A 22,303-nucleotide genomic window follows, 5' to 3' on the forward strand; every position below is an offset into this window, starting at 1 on the left:
GTTGCAATGATCATAAGGGAGCATGTACCAGAAATACACATTCTCTACTTCATGGCAAACAGGGTCCTCTGAATGTACAGCTTATTACTGGCAGGAGTTCCCTGAGGGTTGGAACTGGGCTTTAGCATCTATCCAGTGCCCGTGGCACCTCACGTACGATATTTACTAATCTAACATTTACTGAAATTGAAAACATTTTGGGCAGGAGTGTATAAGAGAAACAGTCAATACCCCATGGAGTTAATATCTTAGTGACAGCAACAAACAAGAAAAAATAAGTGTAACAGAAGTTAGTGATTTATAGGAAGCAGCAACTATAGGGGAGAGGGGGTCTTTAAATAAAGGAGTGTACTATTTAAGTCGGTATCTGAATGAAGAAGTCACGGAGAAAATCTGGAAGCAAAGCGTCCCAGGCAGAGAGAGAAGTAGGCACGGAGTCTCCCCTGTTCCTCAAGGGACCTGTGGCTGGGAACAGTGATTCAGGGGTGGGTAGGGGAGACATCAGTGGCTGTCACATCCCCAGGGGACCCTTGGTGATGCCCAAATACATTTGACTGTCAAGTCTGGGGAACGAGGTACCTTTGGCATTGAGTGGATGGAGGACAGGGACACTGCCCAACATCCTACCATGTACAGGACGGTCCCATCCCAGAGAGTGATCTGGCCTTAGATGTCAGCAGCGCTGTTGAGGAACCCTGGGCCAGACCATGCGAGGAAACGAAGGCTGCGCAAGGAAATTGGTTTTTATGCTGGGTGCCACAGGGAAGGGGAATTACGAGGTCAGATTCGTTTACAAACAACCTCTATGGGCTGCCAGGCACAGCCCAGGGTCGTGGTGGCGGAGGTGGCTGAGGTGGCTTGAAGGCATCGGAATCAGGCTATAGTCTTTAAGTGGCAGTGGGAGGACTTGGTGATGGGCTGGAAGGCATGAGGTGGGAGAGAAGAGTGGGTATCAAGTAAACTGGGAAACCTCAATGAGGTTGGGGAGTGGAGTATCTTTCCTAGTTTGCGCCCAGGGATGAGTCTGCCCTCTCCCCGACCCCTGGTAGTACTCCAGGCCCGGAAGGGCAGCCCCACCGGCACAGTGGCTGAGCTTTGACCAGCGGGCAGAGCCAAAAGGTGGTCGCCGCCACCAGCATTAACACCAGCATGTCGCTCTGGCCGTTGCTGCCAATACGTAGACTCAACTGCCGCGGGGAGTCGTTTCACAGTCTGGGCATGCGCACTTTGCTCCCCAGGAAGCCCGAAGCAGACCTCAACAAGCCCCCCCAGCGGTTGGGCATGAGCACAAGGCCGCCCATAGGCAGTCTAGAGTTTCTGCAAGCACTTAGCGTCTCCCGGGAAACCCGAATCCACCAATCGTGACGCGTCCAAAGTCTGAGCATGCGCATGTCACCCAAGTTCCTAAACCTGTTTGGACTGGGCTGCCCACTCGTTCCCAAAGCTGCGCTTGCAGCCACGGTTTTCTTTTTCTAAGGGCCATCATGCGTGTCCACAGCCCTCCCCGCGATTCGAAGGAGCCTTGAACACGCTCGCTCAGGTCAGTTCAGTCGCTCAGTCGTGTCCGACTCTTTGCGAGTCCCCATGGACTGCAGCACGCCAGGCTTCCCTGTCCATCACCAACTCCCGGAGCTTGCCTAAACTCATGTGCATCGATTCAGTGATGCCGTCCAACCATCTCATCTTCTGTCGTCCCCTTCTCCTCCTGCCTTCAATCGTTCCCAGCATCAGGGTCTTTTCCAATGAGTCAGTTCTTCGCATCAGGTGGCCAAAGTACTGGAGCTTCAGCTTCAGCATCAGTCCTTCCGATGAATATTCAGGACTGATGTCCTTTAGGACTGATTGGTTTGATCTCCTTTGCAGTCCAAGGGACTCTCAAGAGTCTTCTCCAACACCACAGTTCAAACACGCTGGCTAGGAGATCGGAAAAGGTGGATGCGACGAGGTAGCTTGAAAGTTTCTAGCTCCGCTCGGTGTAGGCCCCGCCTCCATCCTTCCCTGTCCCGCTCCCGCAGCCGTCCATTTCCGGCCACCCCTCCCGCGGGCACCCAGACACGCGCCGGCCGTCACGTGCGCCCCAGTCGGGCCCGCGGAAATGACGCAAGTGTTACGCGCCGCCAGGATGGACGGGCCATGGCGGGGGGCACAGGCTGTGTGCGGCTGTGGGGAGCTGCAAGGTGTTGGGCGCTTCGGCGGCCGCTACTGGCCGCCGCCGGGGGGCGGATCCCGACTGCGGCTAGAGCTTGGTTGCCCAGAGGCCGGAGGGCCTGCGACGCCTCGCCTCCGTGGGCGCTGTGGGGCCAAAGCCCCGCGGCCGCGGGCCACTGGCGGGGACTTTGGGAGGCGAACAACCGCAGCGGCGGCGGCGCCTTCTCGGGAGGCGAGGATGCCTCCGAGGGCGGCGCGGAGGACGGGGCCTCGGGCGTGGGAAGCAGCGCGGGCGGCGGGGAGGGCCCTGTCATAACGGCGCTGACGCCGATGATGATCCCGGACGTATTCCCGCACCTGCCACTCATCGCCGTTACTCGCAACCCAGTGTTCCCGCGCTTTATCAAGATTGTTGAGGTAATGAGCGCCCTGCCCTAGGCCTCGGTTTCCCCACATCTGCAAGCAGCGGGTTGGACCGAGGGATCATTTACTACCTCCGTACCCCAGCAGCTTTTTCCAGGAGCGAAGCTTCTCCAAGGCCTGGAGTTCGAGTACTAGTCTTCTCAGCACTAGCTCCATGAACTTGAGCTAGATTCCTTCCCCTTTCAGATCCCTTTAGGAGAGTTGAATCCAGTGAGTTTAGGATTGTCCGATAGACTCCCAGGCATAGAAATTTGGTGCCCTGAAGTATCAGAATAGTCTTGTCGCTCAGTTACTTTTCTGCGAGTCTCTGTAGCTGTTTTGTGACACTCTCCCCCAGGGCGATCTGTCCTCATACCTTCATTATATGTTCGTTGAGGTCACGGGCCAGTTGCGGTTGTAAGTCTAAGGGATATAGCAGTGAACAAAACGGACACACATTCCTGCCTTTGGAGCTTAGGTTCCAGTGGGGATTTGAGAAGCGTATATAAGAGTAGTAAGTTAATTCTGTATCGGGAGGCCATAAGTAGTACAGAGAATGAGCGAGAGATTGTAGAGGAATTTTAGGAGGAAGGTGACAGGAGGATGTTCTCAGGGATTTATTCATTCAGTAGAGTGTTCTTGGGGCTTCCAGGGTGCCTCGAAGCAGTAAAGAATTCGCCTACACTGTAGGAGACGTGAGTTGGATCTCTGGGTGGGAAAGGTCCCCTTGGAGGAAGAAATGGCAGCCCACTCCAGTATTCTTGCCTGGAGAATCCCATGAACAGAGGAGCCTGTTGGGCTACAGTCCATAGGGTTGCAAAGAATTGGACATGCCTGGACTGAGGAAGCAGGCATGCAGAGTGTTCTTGAGTTGTTATCATGTAGCAGGCTGAGGATTCAGCAGAACAAGTTAGACACAGACCTCTGCCTTAGGAACTTACATTCTGGAGGAATAGACAGTAAGAGCCATGGCTTAGGGGGTGGGGCGAGTGGACCAGGGTGATGTAACAGAAAGCAGGAGTGCAAGGAACTTAAGCTTTTTTTTTTTTTAATTTTCTTTTGGCTGTGCTTGGTCTTCCTTGCACTAAGGTTTTCTCTAGTTGTGGCAAGTAGGGGCTACCCTTTGTTGCGTTTGGAGGGCTTCTTACTGCAGTGGCTTCTCTTGTTGGACAGCGCGGGCTCTAGAGTGTGGGCTCAGTAGTTGCTCTCAGGCTTAGTTGCCCCACAGCATGTGGGATCTTCCCGAACCAGGGATTGAACCTGTGTCTCCTGCATCGGCAGGTGGATATTTAACCACTGGACCATCTGGGAAGTCCATACCTTGAGTTTTTAGAGTAGGAAGAACCTGAATGGCTGCTTTCTTGCCCACCCACCCCCATCTTTTCTTTAATGATGTGGAAACGAGTCTGTGGAGGAGGTTATCTGTTAACTGTCTAAGCAAGGTCATACAATGAGTCAGCCTTGTTTGCATTCACCCTCCTCCCCTCACACTCCCATCTTTGCTGCATAAATCTCAGGGATCCCTTGGAAAGCAGAGGGACAGCATTCAGTCAGCAAGCGGGGGACAGAAAAACATCCCCACCCCGGAACTGCTGATTGCGTGTGTCTGAGCTGCCCTTCCAAGGGCGTTCTCTGATGTTAAATAGTGATTACTGGCAGGCCCTAAGGCCAGACCTTGGGGGTTCCTATCCTGGTCCCTCTGTCCCCAGCTTGATAGCCTTGGGCAAGCTGTTCTCTGGACCTGCATTGTCTCGTCTGTGAAATGGGCAATCCCTCATTTCTTAGAGGTGTGGTGGGAGGTAAATGAGGTCACGTGTAGGGGACTTAGAACCATGCCTGGTGCTTCATACACCTTCATAAGAAGTGGCTGCTGTTTTCTCTATGGTGTGCTTCTGACACCTCAGAGATGACCCTTGTGGGTCTTTTTTTTTCATCCTTGTCTCCCACTGCCAGCTGTCCTCTACCCTCCAGGCCTCTGGGGCCAGGACTGTTTGGCAGGTGTGGTCCCCTCAGCCTTGCAAAGTGGCACCTGCCTCCTGTCCTCAGTGCCCAAGCAGGGATAAGATTCTTTCAAGAGACACTGTCTGCCCACCTAGGGCTAGCCAAGAAGGTTATAGGAGTTGATGGGGATGGTATGAGGCTGCCTTTGGACTCACATGGAGTGTGTCTCTTGGTGTACTCAGTCACTCAGTTGTGTTGTATCCTCTGCTGCCCCCTGGACTGTACCCTGCCAGGCTCCTCTGTCCATGGGATTTTCCAGGCAAGAATACTGAGAGTGGGTTGCCATTTTCTCCTCCAATTCTATTGCTGTTACCTTGCAGATAAGGAAAAGGAGTCCTGCCAAAGGGAGGGGACAGGTGTTAAGATGCAAGGGTCAGTGGACTTCCCTGGTGGTCCACTGGTTAAGACTGGGTGCTTTCAATGCAGGGGGGACAGGTTTGATCCCTGGTCAGCAAACTATAATCCTGTGAAGTGTGGTCAAAATAAAGATGCAGCAGTCAGCTGTTAACAGGGGAGAAATTGGGAGCTTCCAGAGTACTCAATAAGTATTTCTGAACTTGTTAGCAAAGTTGGGATTACCCTTGATGTTTAAGTTGACCCTGTCTGTGGCTAACTTGCCCCAGTAGCATCTCCTTATCAGTGGCCTCTGAGTGCAGGCTAGTGACTCTTAAGTTTGGGTGGGTCAGGTACCCTCCTGATGGATGTCATGGGCCTTTATCCTGGAAAGAATGCCTTTAGAGTGTCAGGAATCCCCATACCACGTGGTCATGGAGTGAGCTAGCACTGCTTCTTAGTCTGGTCCCTGAAATGGCAGCATCCCCTGGGAGCTCGCTTGAAATGCAGACTCCCAGGCCCATTCCAGCCCCCAGCAGATCAGATACTTTAGAGGTTGGGGCCCAGCTATCTGTTCTTAAACAAAAACCACCCTCCAGGTGATTCTGATTCATGCCAAAGTTTGAGTTCAGGTTGAACTGAACATTAAGTTGAGTTCAGGTCTGGCCTGGGAATGAACAGGGGCTTGAAGGAAATAGTTTGAGCCCTAAGGACACCTGTGCTGCTCCTCCCCAGCAGCTGTTTCCTGGGAAACATGAGCCCTCTACCTGCTAAGAAAATGACATGAGATTGCTCTGTGATTGAGGGGGGTGGGGTCGGATGATCAATATATGGGATATAGATGGGATTGGGATAACTGTCCGTGAAAATTGAGTAAATTAGCCTGTGGAGTGTGCCGCAGTTGAGTTACGCATTTACCATCCTCCTCCTGACAAGAGCAGAGGGCTTAGACTTTCAAGCCAAGGCATTTCCCCCCAGAATCAACTCTGGAAAGGGGATGTGAAATCAGTTTCTTGGCTCTGGCTGTTCATCTCCTTTGAGTTTTCCTTTTAGCAAGAGGGAAAAAAACTAAGGAGTGTGGCTCGCCAGCACTGCCCCGCTCCATTCCCCACACCCGTCCTCTCTTCTGGTTCAAGAACTCTTGGACCATGCGGGCTAGTCCTGGATCAGATTAGTGCATCTCCAGAGTGTGACACTGAAAATGCTAGAGCTGCTGTCAGAACATCAGCCAGAAAAACCTACCCTGTGTTTCATTTTGGGGTTGTTGTCATACTAGGTTAAAAATAAGAAGCTGGTTGAGCTGCTAAGAAGGAAAGTCCGCCTTGCCCAGCCGTATGCCGGCGTCTTTCTAAAGAAAGATGACAAGTAAGTGTAATTTCCCCCTCACCCTTTTGTTGAGACCACCCTGGAGTGTAGCTCCCTACAGAGCCTGATCAGTAGCCTAGACCTCTGGCACTTGTCCTGAAACAAACCTAGCAAAACCTACGGGGGACAAGACCAAGAGCTGAGCGTCCCTTTTTAGGTGGGACTGAAGATTCCGCCTCGAGCCCTGGGCCTTGTGTGTAGTTCAGGTGGGGGGAAATTAACCTTGGGGACCCCTGCTGTCAGACCAGAGCGAGACCACTTCAGAGCAGAGCTAGGTGGGCAGGTGTGGGGGCTTAGGACTCGTCCATCTCACTTCTGGGTAGGAATTAGTTCCACTTCAGAGTCAGAAGACACGTTCTAGGCCGGCTCGGAAAGAGGCGGTATGGAACGGAAGGCCAGGTTCCCTATGGCCCTGCCTGCCTGTGCGCAGTGACCCTGCATCCCGGAGTGCCAGGGAGCCAGGAGGTCAAGGCCAGGATGGGTGTTTCTCTGCTCCTGAGAGAGCCAGAGCACCTGTGCCCATGTGCCCCGTGTCCCTTTCCCTCAGCAATGAGTCTGACGTGGTCGAGAGCCTGGATGAGATCTACCACACGGGGACGTTCGTGCAGATCCACGAAATGCAGGACCTGGGGGACAAGCTGCGCATGATCGTCATGGGACACCGGAGGTGCCGGGGTGGGACGGGAGGAGCGGCCACAGCTGGAGGTGGGCCCCCATCCCCAGTCTCAGGGCCCTTCTCTTAAAGCAGTACTCTGGGTGGTCAGGGAGAAGCCATCTCTCATGCTTATTAGTCCACAAAGCACCACGAAACAGAAGATGGCACGTTGTCATGTCTCCCACGTCTAAGTGTTGGCCCGCCATCCCCCTGGCACCCATGTCTGCAACTCCATTCAACTTGGCAGGTTGCAGGGTTTTTCTTGACTGTGCCGCATGGTATTCGAGATCTAGTTCCCCAACCAGGGATGGAACCCAGGCCCTCTGCAGAGGAAGCAGAGTTAACCACTGTTAGCCAGGGAAGCCCCAGGTTGTGGCTTTTCACTCCCCAGAGTACCTCTGCCTCCACTCTGCCAAAGGGCTGCATTCGTCTGTAGGCCCAGTCTAACCCCCTGGATTATTATGGCATCAAGAAAAAACCTATAAGATGAGCTGGACTGAAGCTGGAAGAAACAGACTAGTTTTTCACGTGTTCCAGGGAACGTGTTCCAGGTCTCCCAAGATGAGACTCTTGTCAAAGGTGTCCTGTGATCCTGTGCATGTGGGAGACCTTTCAGAGTCACTAGCCATTAAGGCTGTAAGTGCTCAGAAAAGCCTCTCACTGAAGATGCTGGTGGGGGTTTGTTGACTTGAGAGCCCCTGTCCTTTTTCTCACAGTCTTTAAAAAAAAATATTTGCCTTTGTTGGGTCTAAGTGGTAGCATGTGGGATCTAGTTCCCTGACCAGGGATCAAACCCAAGCCCCCTGCACTGGGAGCATGGAGTCTTAGCCACTGGACCACCAGGGAAGTCCCATGGAGCCTTTTTCTCTTTCACCCTGCAGAGCGCACCCAGGAAACAGTCTGGGCCAGCAGCACCCCTGTGGACTGTCCCGGTGGCTGCACTGATTCCCATGCCCGTCTTCATGTTAGAGTCTGTTCGAGTCTGTTTTAGGGAAGAGGCTGCTCCTTTGTCTCCTGGGAGGAGTCATGGCTCAGGAGAAATAGAATAAGATGCAACCAGAATTAATAAAGATAGGGGCAGCTCCTCACTGCCCTGCTCACCTGCAGGGTGCCTTGTAGAGTGAGTCCTGCTGACCTCTGAGGCTGGGTCACCCCAGGGCTCCCCGAATCCCCACTGCCTTTGCTCTGTGCACCCTGGTGGTGTCTGCTGGGCACGAGTCCGCACCCCTGGCAGTTCCCAGGCCTGCTCTCTAGGAGGGTGCTCTCGTCAGTTACCCTGTATGGTAAAGGAGCCAGAAAGTCAGTGACCTGGCCTGTTGTCTGCCAGGCCCTTGGGTGTCAGTGGAGCAGCAGGTGAGGGACCCACCTTGGGGAGCTCACCCCGAGTGGGGAGAACAGGTCAGAAGGTGAATTCTGATGGTGGCAAGTGCTTTGTGGGGGAAACAAAGATGGAGGGCGGTGCTGGGTGTTTGTGCAGGTGGGGCTGGACTTCACGTGGAGTGGTCAGGGAGAGCCTCTTGGTGGAAGCTCCCTTGAACCTGAACGGTGTGCAGGAGCCACGGTGGGGTGCGCTGGAGGCTGGGGGAGGGGCAGACAGAGTCTCGGATGAACCCTGGAGGCGGGCTGCCACTGGCTTCCTCTCTCCCGGAGGGCAATAGGTGTTGGAATGGATGAGTCGGCTGGAATCTGAGGGTGCAGGTTCTTGGGCTCTGAGATGGCAGCGAGCCTCAGGCCTGGTGGCTGCAGGGGTCTGGACCCAGCGGGCCCTTCAGTCATGGACACTGCAGAGTAGCGTGCAGGCAGGACCCCGCCCCCCCCGCCCCCCACCTCAGTGGTGGCTTTAGCTCCTCCTCCCGTCTTCAGGGTTCACATCAACCGACAGTTGGAGGTAGACCCCGAGGACCCCGAGGGCGAGAACAAGCAGAAGCTGCGCAAGAAGCCCAAGCGGGGCAAGAAAGAGGCAGAAGAGGACGGGGCCACCAAGCGGCCGCTGGAGGTGGTGGTGGGGCCTGGTCCCAGCCCTGCCGGCGAGGTGCTCATGGTGGAGGTGGAGAACGTGGCCCACGAGGATTTCCAGGTCACGGAGGAGGTGAAGGTGAGTGCAAGGGTGTGAGGGGCAGAGGGCCATGTTCTCCCAGGAGTCCTGGGAGGAGCCAGTGGCTGGCAGGGGGGAGGTGGGCTTGGGCCTCAGCTGCTGTGGAGGAACCGGGTCCAGGCCGGAGGGGAAGGGCTCGGGGCCGCAGACCCTCTGGTCCGGTGACCCACGCTCGGGGCTCCCCTGCCCACCAGGCGCTGACTGCGGAGATCGTGAAGACCATCAGGGACATCATCGCCTTGAACCCACTCTACAGGTTGGTTTCGGCACTCTCCTGGGGGTGGGGCTGGCCTGGGCGTGTCCTCCTCAAGGGGCTCCTGACGCAGCTCAGGTCAGGGGAGTTGTCGGCAGGTGGGAGGGTGTGTCAGGAGGGGGGCCCCCGGGGTGGTCGGTGCCCTGGTGCAGCGCCCGCATCCCTTGCAGGGAGTCAGTGCTGCAGATGATGCAGGCTGGCCACAGGGTGGTGGACAACCCCATCTACCTGAGCGACATGGGCGCGGCGCTGACGGGGGCCGAGTCCCACGAGCTGCAGGAAGTCCTGGAGGAGACCAACGTGAGTGCGCCCGCAGGCCCCCCCCCACCGGCTGCTGCTCCTGGGCCCTGCTGTGGGGCAGTTTCACATTAGCCTGCCTTCTTCCGTCTGCCTCCGACCCCTGGTTCTTGATAGTGGCCGTGTGGTGTCCTACTGGGCAGCGCCCATCATTCAGTGGGTGGCATGTATGGGTTGTCCAGACTCAACATTAGAAGCAGTACCTCTGCCAACGTCCTGGTCCCCACAGCCTGCTGGCCTGCAGGGTGTGGCTGGAGCCCTGGGTCCGAGGGGGCAGGCCTCTCGGATTTGGAGAGGCTTGGCCTGTCCGCCGCCAGGGTTCATACTTCTTGTGCCCTGCTTCCCCTGCCCCCTGACCCTCGGCCCGCACACATGATCTTCCCTTTCCCGGCAGATTCCAAAGCGGCTGTATAAGGCCCTGTCCCTTCTCAAAAAGGAGTTTGAACTGAGCAAGCTGCAGCAGCGCCTGGGCCGAGAGGTGAGCAGAGGCTGCGAACCCATGGCAACGTCACACGGGCCAGGGGCTGTGCGCAGAGGGAGAGGGCCCCTGACTGTCCAGGGAGCTCTGGGGGAAAGCTAGAAATTGGGAGGCAGCCTGGGAAAGGTTGAAGGGACTTTCCCCACACTCGGCTGGTGGAGGCCTACCTTTGCTGCTCGGACTGTCCGTTTACCTTTTCCAGATTTAGGTCACTTTTATCATTTAGTTTTTAAAAAAATTTTTTACTGGAGTATAGTTGACTTACAGTGATGTATTAGTTTCTGCTGTACACGAAAGTGAATTAGTTATACAAATACTCTCATTCTACATTCATTTCCAACATAGGCTGTCATATTACTTGATTCTACGTTAGGAAAAAAGTCGTATTACATCTTTCATTGGAAAAGCCACGAGGCAGCTGTCACTGCAAGATGCAGGGCAGCATGACCCAGGGCAGGCGCCAGTGTCAAGCCTGTGTCCTGCTGTGTCAGCTTTTAGAGAGAGGGTGACGCCGCCTTGATGAGCGTGGGGGACATGCTGGCATCAAGTCTGGCTTTCCCTGGTTGTAACCAGGATTAAAGGGCAGATCCCTTCCTCTCCTGGAAGGTGGGGTCACTTATGGCGAGACCTGTGTGCGGGGCACTCCAGGTTGAAGGTGAGGGGCATTGGAGGCTGGGTGCCCCCGGTTTGTCTCCTGGGTCCCGAGGATGTGGCAGGCCCACCCCACTCTGGTCTGACAGTGGCCTGGGCCCCATAGGTGGAGGAGAAGATCAAGCAGACACACCGCAAGTACCTGCTGCAGGAGCAGCTGAAGATCATCAAGAAGGAGCTGGGCCTGGAGAAGGATGACAAGGACGCCATCGAGGAGAAGTTCCGTGAGCGGCTTAAGGAGCTCGTGGTCCCCAAGCACGTCATGGACGTGGTGGACGAGGAGCTGAGCAAGCTGGGCCTGCTGGACAACCATTCCTCCGAGTTCAAGTGAGCAAGTGCCAAGGGGCCTGGCGCGGGGGGCCAGGATTTGACCCTGGAAGGCCAGGACGGTGGGGGGCCCTCGGGCATGTTCTTGTCACCACACATGTTCAGTCCTCTCGTGTGGTCCCTGTGGGGGTTGGGTCTCTGTCGCCCTTGTTGCACAGATGAAGGAATTGCGGCTTGGAGAAGTTAAATCAGTGCCCCTGCCCCTGGGCTGGTAGATGGGGACGGATTTGAAGTCAGAGACGTTGGGCTGCAAGCCCGTGCCACCAGTCAGGACCAGGAGTCCCCAGGGCCAGTGCCCCAAGGCCAGCTCCTCCCCTGACCTTCTGTCCCCTGGTCTCCTCTGGCGGCTTTGAGAGTTACGAAACGAGTGTCTTCCTGGGGGCCTGGTCTTGCTGTCGTTCTCCTGCGTGTGCTCGCTGGGGGTCAGGGTGGCTGCTAAGGGGTCAGGGCACCATGTGATGCTTCTGACTCTGCCTGGGTGCTGCTCCCGGACAGCTACTCAGAGGGGCGGGCTTCCCGGGCTGCTGTGTTAGGCCCCTGTCTGATCAGGGTGTCTGGTGGGGTCTGGTCTCTTGCTCAGGGACCCTGGGGCTCCCTGGTTTCTCCAGATGCCACAGGCCTGTACACCAGAGACACTCCCAGCTCCTCTCCCTGGGGCAGCAGTACATTCCCCATGTTCACATCAGGGTGGACCACACACGTAGTGCCCCAGACAGCACAGACTTCTCTTCCGGTCTGGAGGCAGAGACCCTCATTTCTGGTGTGATGAGAAGGATGGGTTCCTTCTGGAGGCCTGGGGGGAATCATTTCTAGCCTCTTCCAGCTTCTCAGAAACATTCCTCAGCTCCCAGCCCATCCTTCTTCAGAGCGCCTCTCCCACCTCCGCTCTGTTGTCTGGCTCCTCCTCTGACTCTGCCCTTCCTGCCTGCTCCTCCTCAGGCCCCTTGAGAGGGGGTTCCTCTGTCCCCGGGTCACAGCTCCAGGCCTCAGTTTCCCCACTTGCACTCCTGAGCTGTGGGACTCTGAGCCGTCCCCATGCTCACTGAGCCTCTGGGCCAGGAGCCGCACCCACACAGGCAGACCTCGGGACACTGCAGGCTTGGTGCACAGCAGGAAAGTGAGCCATGTGAATTTTCTTGGTTTCCCTGTTGCGTGTAAAAGTTATGTTTACCCCATACTGTAGTTTAAGTATGCACTTGTGTTCTGTTTAAAAAAAGAAAAAAGCATGTTACATGCTTTAATTAAGAAGTGCTTTATCACTTGCTGAGACAGGGTTAGTACAGACCTTCATAGTATAAAACACACAGTGTCTGCCTGGAGCAGTAGGCGAGGCATGCCTGCACCCCAGAGGGCTGGCCTGTCGAGCGTACTCCGTGTAGTTCCAGTGTTGGGTGCCTGGGTCCCAGCGCCGTGGGTGTGCAGCTGGGGAGTCAGGCGGCTCGCAGGGCCCGCTCATCAGCTCTCATCTGTCCCATGGTAGCGTCACCCGCAACTACCTGGACTGGCTGACGTCCATCCCGTGGGGCAAGTACAGCGACGAGAACCTAGACCTGGCGCGGGCCCAGGCAGTGCTGGAGGAGGACCACTACGGCATGGAGGACGTCAAGAAGCGCATCCTGGTGAGGGACCTCACCCCCACCCCGCCCCGGCCCACATCCTCATACATGCATGGGGGGCCTGGGATCCAGGACTCCCCGTGTAGTTGGGGAGGCCCAGAGGAGCCCCCTGTGAGTCTGGGGTCTGGGAGGGGCCTGGCTGTGGCAAGGCTGGAGTGGTGTCAGCAGGGACCTGAGGGACCAGTGTTGGAGGAGCTCAGAGGTGCCAGGGGCCGCCCAGGGCTCACAGTCCACCAGGGGGATAAAAATCGTGCTCATGAGAGGAGGAAACGGGGCAAGGGCATCTGGCCGAGGGCAGGTGGGCCTGGCATCGGGGTCACCCCCCCAGTCGGTCCCCACATCCCCTGGCGCCTGCTCATCCTGTTGGTGCCACAGGCTGCCCCTCCCTATGACAAATCACAGTCTGGTCAGCTTGGCCCCTCCAGGCCAGGCGCTGTCCCTTCCCGCAGCCCCACGTGCCTGGCCATAGGGAGCTTCAGGCCAGGTGGGGCCCCTTGCCCTTCAGAAAGTCCACCACTGTCTCATACAGTCGCCTCTGCACGCAGGAGTTCATCGCCGTCAGCCAGCTCCGGGGCTCCACCCAAGGCAAGATCCTCTGCTTCTACGGCCCTCCGGGCGTGGGCAAGACCAGCATCGCCCGGTCCATCGCCCGTGCCCTGAACCGGGAGTACTTCCGCTTCAGTGTTGGAGGCATGACAGATGTGGCCGAGATCAAGGGGCACAGGTAGGCCCGCCCCCAATCCCCAGAGCTCACCTCTCCTCCTGTCAGCCTTCCTTTTCCTGGGTCTGTTCCTGCTCTGGTATCATGATGGGGACAAGCAGCAAACTGCACACAGGAGTAGGTAACTGAAAAGGTGTTTATTGACTTCAGGTCCAGCTCGATCAAGGTGCTCAAACATTTGCTCAAAATCTCAGCTTCTCAATCACTGGGAGAGTCTCTCGGCCGGGCTGTCAGTAGATAGCTGCATGGCTCCAGCTGGCATCTCACCAGCTTAGCTCCTCACAACACTGGCCGAAGTTCAGGAAGTGTGTTGTGGCCGCAGGCCTGGGCACTAGAGTGGGGGGTCTCCCTGGTGAAGACTCGGGGCCTGTCTTGGTTCTTTCCCCCTTGTCAGGTGCAGAGCGGGGGATGGTGTCCCCCGTGTGCAGGCTCTTAGAGCCACGTGGGCCGTGCATGGCACCCTTCAGTGGGACGTTCAGGGTGTTGTGTTCCAGGGCTCCCCGCCCTGTTGGCCTCTGCAGAGGGTGGGTCTCTGAAAAGCCTGGCTCAGTGAGACACAAGCACAACAGATACATGAGTGTCTGCTCTGAGCTGACTTGGAGCATACCTTTATCCGGTGGTAGTCAAAGAAGGGTTAAATCTGTGTCTAAATTACTTTTCTGGTTTTTCTAAAAACACGAACAGTCCTGGACACTGGGACCTGCAGGTCTCCTTGGCAGCAGTCCTCCTGAAAGCATGTGCCGGCTGGGGCTGGGCCCTGGGCCTGGTGACCCAGGCATCGAAGATATTGCTGCCATAGGCCCCAGCTGCTCCCCACTCTCTCCTTCTGCTGAGCCAGGCCATGCAGGCTGGGTTTTGCTATCTAGGGGGATGAGTCTGAGTGAGACTTGCTGTGAACCTGTTCCCTGCCCTTCCTGCCTGAGCTGGGGGAGGGACACTCCAGCATTGGGGCGATCTACTGCCCTGCCCACCTGCACAGCACGGAAGCATTTATCTTCTGTCGGGGCCCCCACGCTGTTTGTGTCTCCCTATGTCTCCTCTGGGCAGCTCTTGGGGGCATGTGGGCGTCCGGGAGCTCCAGGGAGCTGGGCCTCAGGCACTGGTGTGGCTAGCCCAGGTGCTGGGCACCCACCGCCCCACCCTGCCCTCTTCCCCAGGCGGACGTACGTGGGTGCCATGCCAGGCAAGATCATCCAGTGTCTGAAGAAGACCAAGACGGAGAACCCCCTGGTCCTGATAGACGAGGTGCGTGGGGCTGGGGGCAGGCCTGGCTGGGCGCACACCCCTCCCCGAGGCTGGACGTGGGCCCTGGGCCTTCCTGGCCCCCACTCCAGGTGGCCCTGAGATGCGGAGTCTGTGTTCAAGGTGAAAGCATGGCCCCTGCGGTTTCCATGGCGCCAGAGTCACGGGGTGGCCTTGCTGCTCCCAGGCTGTCTCCTGACACTGGCGCCCCTGCCCTGGAGGGCGCCGTCCCTGCCACAGCCTCATGGTCCTGCTGGCCCCCCTGCTCTTCCTTCTGCTCCGGTCTTCCCCAGCCCCGACCCCTGGGTCTGTCTCCCACTGGGGTGTCTGGTGAGCAGGTGCTGGGGCAGGACAGGGGCCACTACCCCTGCCCACTCCCGCCCCTTTCAGGTGGACAAGATCGGCCGGGGCTACCAGGGCGACCCCTCGTCTGCGCTGCTTGAGCTGCTGGACCCCGAGCAGAATGCAAACTTCCTGGACCACTACCTGGACGTGCCCGTGGACTTGTCCAAGGTACGTGTCGTGCCCGGGGCTGGGCCAGCGGGGCGGGGTGGGCGCCCTGGCCCCCTGCACCTCACGGCCCCACCCCCAGGTGCTGTTCATCTGCACGGCCAACATCACCGAGACCATCCCCGAGCCACTGCGGGACCGCATGGAGATGATCAACGTGTCTGGCTACGTGGCCCAGGAGAAGCTCGCCATCGCTGAGGTGAGACACCCACAGCCCGGCCCTGAGCGCAGGAAATAGCCAGGTGCTCCCTCGGGGCCAGGCCCTTAGCTAGAGCTCAGGGTACTGCTCGGGGGCTCTCCTGCCAGAGGGACAGAGGGGATGGGGCGGGAGGACAAGAAGCGGATGAGACTGGTGTGAACCGTTCCTGCCAGGCACACCTCTGACCCTGAGGCGGCGGTGGGGGTCCCTGCGCCTGCTGGTTCCCTCAGAGGGTCCTGTGAGTCAGTGTGGTCTAGACACGGCATCTAGGAATAGCGTGAGACCCAGGGTCAGCACTCAGAGCAGAGCACAGCCCCCACCTTGGATGCAGGCCCCAAGTCCCTGGCCTGTCTTACTTCAGACTGACCAGATGTCAGTCAGGGGTTCCCCCCATCCTCTCCTAGGTTTGATAATTTGCTGGAACAGCCTACAGAACTCAGGAAATGGGTTTATTCACTGTTACCAGTTTATTATAAAGGATTCAACCAGGGAACAGCCAAAACAGACACTGGGGCAAGGTGTGGGGAAGGGCCCATGTCTCGGGTTATTGATCAGATCCTTGGCTGTGTGTGATTAGCTCCCCAGCCCCCTGTCCTCTCTGGGGGCAGAAACTTCCTGTCCCTCCAGTTGGTTCTTCTGGCCCCCAGCCAGCTATGCTAATAATCACCTTGTTATTCTTAGCGTTCTGGGAGGAGCTTTTCCTGAATAAGAAGGGCTGCTCTTGTCCCTGTCACTTGGGAAGCCCCACGGGTCTTGGAAGCACTTGTGCAGGAATTCTCCTCATGTCCCAACACCACAGGCTGTAGAACAAGAGCAGGAGACACCTCTGCGAGCACAGTGCTGACGTAGCACAGCCCTACATACATGACCTCGGGGCCCCACCCGTCTTGGGGTCCTGAGTTCAGCTTCCTACGAAGCCCCCACCTTTAATGTCTCACATGTGGCTGGTGTCCAGGCCTGGTCACTCGCAGCTGTGGGCTTTAGAGGGAGGCCGTGGTTCCCAGTTCTGTGACCGCCTGCCTGGCCTTTTCCTGGTCCCAGGCTCACCCAAGGTTTGGGCCTCTGCCTGCACCTCTGTGTAAGAAGCTTTTCCTGGGTGGGGGGACCTTCCCTTCTGGTGCCCGGGGGTGCGGCAGCTTTGCTAGCCTGCAGTCAGGAAAGCCGGGCTTCCTTTCCAGGGGACTGTATTCCTCACGTGGTGTTCTCTTTCTAGCAGGGGCTTGAGTGAACTCGTCCTCTTGAGCCTTCTGCAGCTGTGACTGGAGCTGGCTCCCAGTCTGTGTGTCCCCTGGGGGGGATGGGCAGCGAGAGAAAGAGCTCTTGGCTGAGGTGGTGGCAGGGGTGCTGGACTCCCCCCGAGCCTGGAGACTTGACGGCACAGAAGAGGGGCAGGCTTGGCGGAGTGGGTGGAGGGCTTCCTTCAAGCCCCTGGAGGAGGAGGAAGATGAGGACTGTGGGATGCATCGGGCCTGTGGTCAGTGCTCAGGACTGACTGTCTGGCCACTGCTGTGTGGCAGGAGTGACCTTGGAGCCTGTGACCTGCTCCCCGTCCCCGCCTGTACTGGGCAGCAGCCACTAACCAGTCTCTGTATGAGGAGCAAGTCTAGGGGATCAAGGAGGCCTTCCTGGAGGAAGAGGCACCTACGATGACATCTGGAGGGAGGGCAGGAGTCAGATCCCAACAGGATGCAGCAGGAGCAGAGGCTGGAGCCTTGGGAGCATGTAGGTGGCAGGCTGGTGTCTGCAGGTCCCAAGCCTGGCACCTGCCGGGCTTACTATGTGCACCTCACGTCCTGGCCTCACTGACTCCTCACCCTTTGGGTCTTGGCTTTAGGCATGGCCTCCTGGAGCAGCCTCCCTGACACCCTGTCCTTGCTGGATGATCCCGAGTGGACTGGGGCTCCTCAGGGCAGGCCCAGGGTCTACCTCAGTGACCTCATCTACCCAGCCCAGCCAGGGGTCTCGGAAGGCTGGGTGGGGGTCCCAGAGAGGCCCTGGGGGTCCTGACGGCGGCTCTCCTCCTGCCTGTAGCGGTACCTGGTTCCTCAGGCCCGTGCCCTCTGTGGCCTGGACGAGAGCAAGGCCAAGCTGTCGTCCGATGTGCTGACCCTCCTCATCAAGCAGTACTGCCGGGAGAGCGGTGTCCGCAACCTGCAGAAGCAGGTGGAGAAGGTGAGCCGCCTGCCCAGTGGCGGATGGAGCCTGGGGCCATGATGGCTAAAGTGGGCCCAGCCAGTCGGGGGACACACACCACGGTGGGTGCCCAGAGGAGTCACAGCCACAGACAGGAAGTAGATGGTAGGGTCAGGGCTGGGGACAGGGAACGGGGAGTGACTGCTTAATGATCAGAGGGTTCTAGAAGGATGGTTGGACACGAGCCCTCGTGCACTTTTGCCAGAGCTGTATGCTTACTAATGGCTAAGATGGTTTTAGGTCATGTGTGTGTCACCACAACTGTAAAAAGTTAAAAAGCTAGTGGAGGTGAGCTGGGGTCAGGTTGGGGCCAGGACGGTCCTGTGGCCTGGCCACCCCTAGCCCACCGTGCCCATGTAGGTGTTACGGAAGTCTGCCTACAAGATTGTCAGTGGTGAGGCTGAGTTTGTGGAGGTGACACCCGAGAACCTGCAGGACTTCGTGGGGAAGCCAGTGTTCACAGTGGAGCGCATGTATGATGTGACACCGCCTGGCGTGGTCATGGGCCTGGCCTGGACAGCCATGGGTGAGTGGCCTCTGTACCCCCAGGAGAGGTGGGCGCGCTCACCGTGGGGTGCTCTGAATGCCCTTCCCTGCTGGTAGGAATGCACAGGGCTGATTTGGGGACCCTGAGGCGGCGGCGGCAGCGCCCTGTGAGTTTTGAGTTCCTGGTTTTCAGGCTTGCCTGAAAGAGAGCCCCTCACAGCAGGAGAGGTCGCTCTGGGTAAAGGGTTCGGGGAAGGGCTTCCTGTCCAAGTGACCTCGCTGGGCCCACTGGCCCTGGGGTCTGGGAGCTGCAAGGTGGTGGGAGAGCAGCTCAGGGGCTTGTGTAGCTGAGAAACATGTCTGCAGGCAGGCAGGGGGTGGGTGTCAAAGGAAGTGGGCTGAGGGCATGGAGTCTGCTGATTTGGGCTGTACTGAAGAGAACTGTGCTCCTGAGCCTGCAGGCTCTGTTCTGGAGGCAGGTGCACGGGGAAGCCCAGCACAGAGGGTTTTCGTCTAACCCGGTCCGTCCCTGGCAGCTCCACCTGCCGCCCCGAGGAGGTGGCTGCAGGACAGTGAGAGCACTGAGGGCTGAGGAGGTTCTAGGTCGGGATGAGCTGCGTAAGGAACTTTACTGGGAAGTGCTGAGCAGGTGGTGGGGGCCACTGTCCTGGAGTCTGGGGCTGCCCCGGTTCATGGCTCTGCCCTCGGGTCCCCAGGAGGCTCCACGCTATTTGTTGAGACGTCCTTGAGACGGCCGAGAGACAGAGACAGCGACAGCGACAAGGGGGACAAGGATGGGAGCCTAGAGGTAACGGGCCAGCTAGGGGAGGTGATGAAGGAGAGCGCCCGCATCGCCTACACTTTCGCCAGGGCCTTCCTGATGCAGCACGACCCCTCCAACAAGTTCCTGGTGACATCACACATCCACCTGCATGTGCCTGAGGTGAGGCCCGCCCTGATCCCGCCCTTTGTCACATGCCCACCAGGCTGCCTGCCCACCTGCCCGTCTCCCCGCAGGGTGCCACCCCCAAGGACGGCCCGAGCGCCGGCTGCACCATCGTCACGGCCCTGCTCTCCCTGGCTCTGGACCGGCCAGTGCGGCAGAACCTGGCCATGACGGGCGAGGTCTCCCTCACAGGCAAAGTGCTGCCTGTGGGCGGCATCAAAGAGAAGACCATCGCGGTGAGTGCTGCACTGGCTCAGCAACAGAGACCCAGACAACACGTGGCCATCACAGCCAGCACTCAGGGCTGACCCCACCTCCAGGGGAAAAGGCGGGGTGACAGGCTGTTTACAGACGAGAAAAGTGAGGCTCTATGGGCTTCAGGTTGGACCCAGGGTTGCCTGGCCTGGAGCCTCTATTGAGCTGACAGCGTGACTACTCACCCTTTGCCCCCCAGTGGCTCTCAAAGCCTTTCCAGCCCGTCTCAGCTCCTTTCTGAGGTTGAGATTGGGGTCTCCATCTGCCCACAGTGGCTGAGCACTGAGCACATGGCCGCAGGAGACAGCGGCAGGGGGCTAGGCTCAGGCAGTGCAGGTGGACAAGGGCCCAGAGCCGGAGTCTCCCCAGGTGTGCTGTAGGCTGGACTGTGGAGGCAGCCCTTTGTCCTGGGATTCTCCTGTGTTGGGCTGAGGGGTTCCTAACAGAGCCCCACTGTCTCTGAGCCCCCACACACCTCACTGCGGCACCCTGGTTCTGGCCCTCATGCTCCACCCTGCTATCTCAAAGGGACTGTGGCCCCCAGGGGCTCCGGTGAGGGAGACACCCCAGGCAGGGTGTGTGGGCCTTGCTTTCCTCACCTGTAGACTGGGAGCTTCCATGGGCCACTATCCCTCAAGCAGCTCATGGGAACCCCCACCCCCCAAGGACCAGTTGGGCTGAGGAACAGGTAATGCAGTGTGGGAACCTTCAGCTCCTGTGCACTTTTAGGTGCCAAACCTCAAAAATGTAAAGCAGTGAGTGCTGTGATTGACCTAAGAAACCATGTACACCACACTGCATGTATTTCCAGGCCCACCTGGGGTAAGGGAGCATCTGGGCTGAGAGCACCTGAGCAGAAGTCTGGGCCCTGCTCCCCAGGCTGCTAGAGTGGAGGCTGGCGATGGTCCCTGGGGCCTGGTTCCTCATCTGTGCAAGGCAGGGCGGGCACCGGGAGTGTGGCTCCCTGCCCAACCCTCTCCTTCCTCCCCACTGACCCGCCACCCCCTCCCTCCCAGGCCAAGCGTGCTGGGGTGACCTGCATCGTCCTGCCAGCTGAGAACAAGAAGGACTTCTATGACCTGGCTGCCTTCATCACCGAGGGCCTGGAGGTGCACTTCGTGGAGCACTACCGCGAGATCTTTGACATCGCCTTTCCTGAGGAGAGGGCTGAGGCCCTGGCGGTGGAGCGGTGACAGCAGCCCTTGGTACCCTTGTCACTGCTGGGCCTGGTCCAGGCCAGAACTGCACCCCGGGAGGGGGCTCTGGGCAGCTGAGCCCCAGGAAGCTTGGGGGAGACTGGAAGCCCGATCTTAATTATGGCTGAATCAGTGTATTTAATTATGATTAAAAACCGTTTCCAGTACTGCTTGGCTGTGGCCTCTCTCGTTGCCTACCACCTCCTCACCAGGGTGCTCCAGGGGTGGGATCCCCCTCATTCTCAACGGTGAACTACCGTCCCATTTCCAATGGCAGCACAGAAACACCGAGTTTTTGGCAAGATTTATTGTGAACAGAGGGGAAGGGCTCAGTCCTTCTTGGCTGCCGCTTTCCTCATGGCGGCCAAGACGTTGCTCAGCTCCTCTCTCTTCCTCTTCGCGCGGATGTGTGTTCCCACCTGCCGGGCAAGGAGGGCCGTGAGCCTGAGCCCCGCGTCCCACACCGGGTCCCCGCACGGGAACCCCACCTACCCTTTTCTTGATGAACTTGAGGGCCCGCTTGTCCTTGGAGACCTTGAGCAGCTCCATGGCGCGTCGCTCGTAAGGGGCGAAGCCACACACCTCCCGGATCATGTCCCGCACGAACTTGGTGTGTTTGGTGAGACGCTGCGCGAAGCCGGGGCGTCAGCAGTCTGCCGCCGACGGAAGCCCAGACCCCCCCACCCCCCAATCTCATCAGCACCAAAGCGGCGCATCACGCCCGGCCCTTTGCACGGCCTGTCCCGGGACCCCGAACACTGTCGTCCTACACACAAACGGCACCGTGGAGTTGGCGCCGCTTAACCAAGAAACAAAAACACACGCCCTCCCCTCGATGCCACGATTCCTCAACACGAAAATCAAGGAATCCACTTTCCCTCCACGTTTTAACCCGGATCCATGCACCATCCTACTCGGCAAACTCCTGCTCATGCGTCAAAACCGGCTCCCAAGTCGCTCCCGCCCCAGCTTCCGAATCCACGGCGCGGGGGAGGGTCCTGGTACGTGGCCCCGGTGGGCGTCCGCAGAAAAGGGGAACACACAGGAGGGTAACCAGCCTTTCCGCTCTCTCCTCTGGCCAACCTCACATTCTTTTTCCCCCTGCTTAAAACACCAGTTGCCGCGGCCCTCGATGCCCCGACGGTGCTGCGGGAGCCTCTGCCCAGGCCCTGCCCTCCGACTGGAAGGGTTCCTACCCACTAACCGCGCGCCCTGGTACTCACCCCGCGGCGGCGGCTGTGCCTCGGCTTGCCCACGTTCTTGGTCACCTTGTGACCCTTGTTGAGGCCCACGGCCATGGGGTAGCGCAGAGCCATGGCTGCGGACAGAAAAGGGGAGAAGGGATGTGGGTGAGCTCCGGCTGGGTGCCAACTGCCTGGAACCCCGCGCTTCGGCTCCCACGGGTTTGCTCGCTGCACTCAGCCATCCCTCGAGTTGCCTGGGACACCCAGGGTCCGGATGGCAACGGATGCTACTCGCGAGAGAGTTCACAAACCTGTTGTTCTACAATGGCTGCCGCGGCGGAAGGACCTCCGACGAGCGGAACTCTGGGATATCTACCAGCTCGCGGGCGGTGCGGGCCAGAGAGGCAAGAATGGCTCGGGCTCCCCCTCGCGGCGTGGAGTCCCTGGGGGCTCTCTGAGCATGCGCGAACAGACACCCAAAGCGAGCTAATTTACTCCAGCGAGCCTTCATCTTTAGTCGGACCGGGTGGTCGTGACTATGGCGGCGGTGCTTCCCTCCTCCGGTGGGTTGAGAGCTGGAATCCTACCTCTGCCGCCACCTGATTGGCCCAGCGCCAGGGACTCCACCTCCCACTACCAAAATTTCTCCATTTATAGAAGGAGGACAAAAATAGTACCAGTTCCGAACTGAGCAAGATATAATGACACCTGGCACAAAATAAAACTTTCACTAACGGAGGAATTGGTTTT

At 58.2% G+C, this 22,303-nt stretch overlaps 3 protein-coding genes across 5 annotated transcripts in view; 1 reads left to right on the plus strand and 2 right to left on the minus strand.

The window, feature by feature from the left end:
- Nucleotides 1–1,579, minus strand: part of CATSPERD (cation channel sperm associated auxiliary subunit delta) — a 39,031-nt gene extending 37,452 nt beyond the window's left edge. The window contains exon 1 of the mRNA XM_043911852.1: nt 1,078–1,579. Coding sequence (XP_043767787.1) covers nt 1,078–1,151 — 74 coding nt within the window. The 5' untranslated portion in view covers nt 1,152–1,579. The remainder of the gene's footprint in view (nt 1–1,077) is intronic.
- Nucleotides 1,415–20,536, plus strand: LONP1 (lon peptidase 1, mitochondrial). 2 transcript variants are annotated; one of them, XM_043911850.1, is made up of 18 exons: nt 1,415–1,540; nt 6,161–6,249; nt 6,797–6,916; nt 8,768–8,999; nt 9,194–9,255; nt 9,423–9,552; nt 9,944–10,027; nt 10,785–11,005; nt 12,486–12,624; nt 13,167–13,345; nt 14,500–14,587; nt 14,975–15,097; nt 15,177–15,293; nt 17,325–17,465; nt 17,847–18,012; nt 18,689–18,915; nt 18,990–19,154; nt 20,190–20,536. In XM_043911850.1, the coding sequence occupies exons 3-18, from the start codon at nt 6,867–6,869 to the stop codon at nt 20,364–20,366; spliced, it is 2,301 nt and encodes a 766-aa protein (XP_043767785.1). In that variant the 5' UTR covers nt 1,415–1,540; nt 6,161–6,249; nt 6,797–6,866; the 3' UTR covers nt 20,367–20,536. The 2 variants fall into 2 exon arrangements, with proteins under 2 accessions (XP_043767785.1, XP_043767784.1); XM_043911849.1 differs by lacking the exon at nt 1,415–1,540 and adding an exon at nt 2,111–2,565.
- On the minus strand, nt 20,493–22,020 carry RPL36 (ribosomal protein L36). Of its 2 annotated transcripts, XM_043911867.1 has the most exons (4): nt 21,865–22,006; nt 21,593–21,687; nt 20,862–20,996; nt 20,657–20,788 (listed from the first exon to the last, which is right to left on the minus strand). In XM_043911867.1, the coding sequence occupies exons 2-4, from the start codon at nt 21,683–21,685 to the stop codon at nt 20,699–20,701; spliced, it is 318 nt and encodes a 105-aa protein (XP_043767802.1). In that variant the 5' UTR covers nt 21,686–21,687; nt 21,865–22,006; the 3' UTR covers nt 20,657–20,698. The 2 variants fall into 2 exon arrangements, with proteins under 2 accessions (XP_043767800.1, XP_043767802.1); XM_043911865.1 differs by having other exon boundaries at nt 20,493–20,996; nt 21,865–22,020.
- Between the last annotated feature and the right edge of the window lie 283 nt (nt 22,021–22,303).

This window comes from Cervus elaphus, chromosome 9 (assembly GCF_910594005.1).
Source record: "Cervus elaphus chromosome 9, mCerEla1.1, whole genome shotgun sequence".
Lineage (NCBI taxonomy): Eukaryota > Metazoa > Chordata > Mammalia > Artiodactyla > Cervidae > Cervus > Cervus elaphus.

Excerpts from the sequence above, each read along its gene's own strand:
- LONP1 (XM_043911849.1), top strand. The coding sequence starts at position 2,134 with ATGGCGGGGGGCACAGGCTGTGTGCGGCTGTGGGGAGCTGCAAGGTGT. Across the intron at positions 10,028-10,784 it reads AGCAGCGCCTGGGCCGAGAG|GTGGAGGAGAAGATCAAGCA; the intron begins GTGAGCAGAGGC and ends TGGGCCCCATAG. Across the intron at positions 17,466-17,846 it reads TGCAGAAGCAGGTGGAGAAG|GTGTTACGGAAGTCTGCCTA; the intron begins GTGAGCCGCCTG and ends GTGCCCATGTAG.
- RPL36 (XM_043911865.1), bottom strand. The coding sequence starts at position 21,685 with ATGGCTCTGCGCTACCCCATGGCCGTGGGCCTCAACAAGGGTCACAAG. Across the intron at positions 20,997-21,592 it reads GGCACAGCCGCCGCCGCGGG|CGTCTCACCAAACACACCAA; the intron begins GTGAGTACCAGG and ends GGCTTCGCGCAG.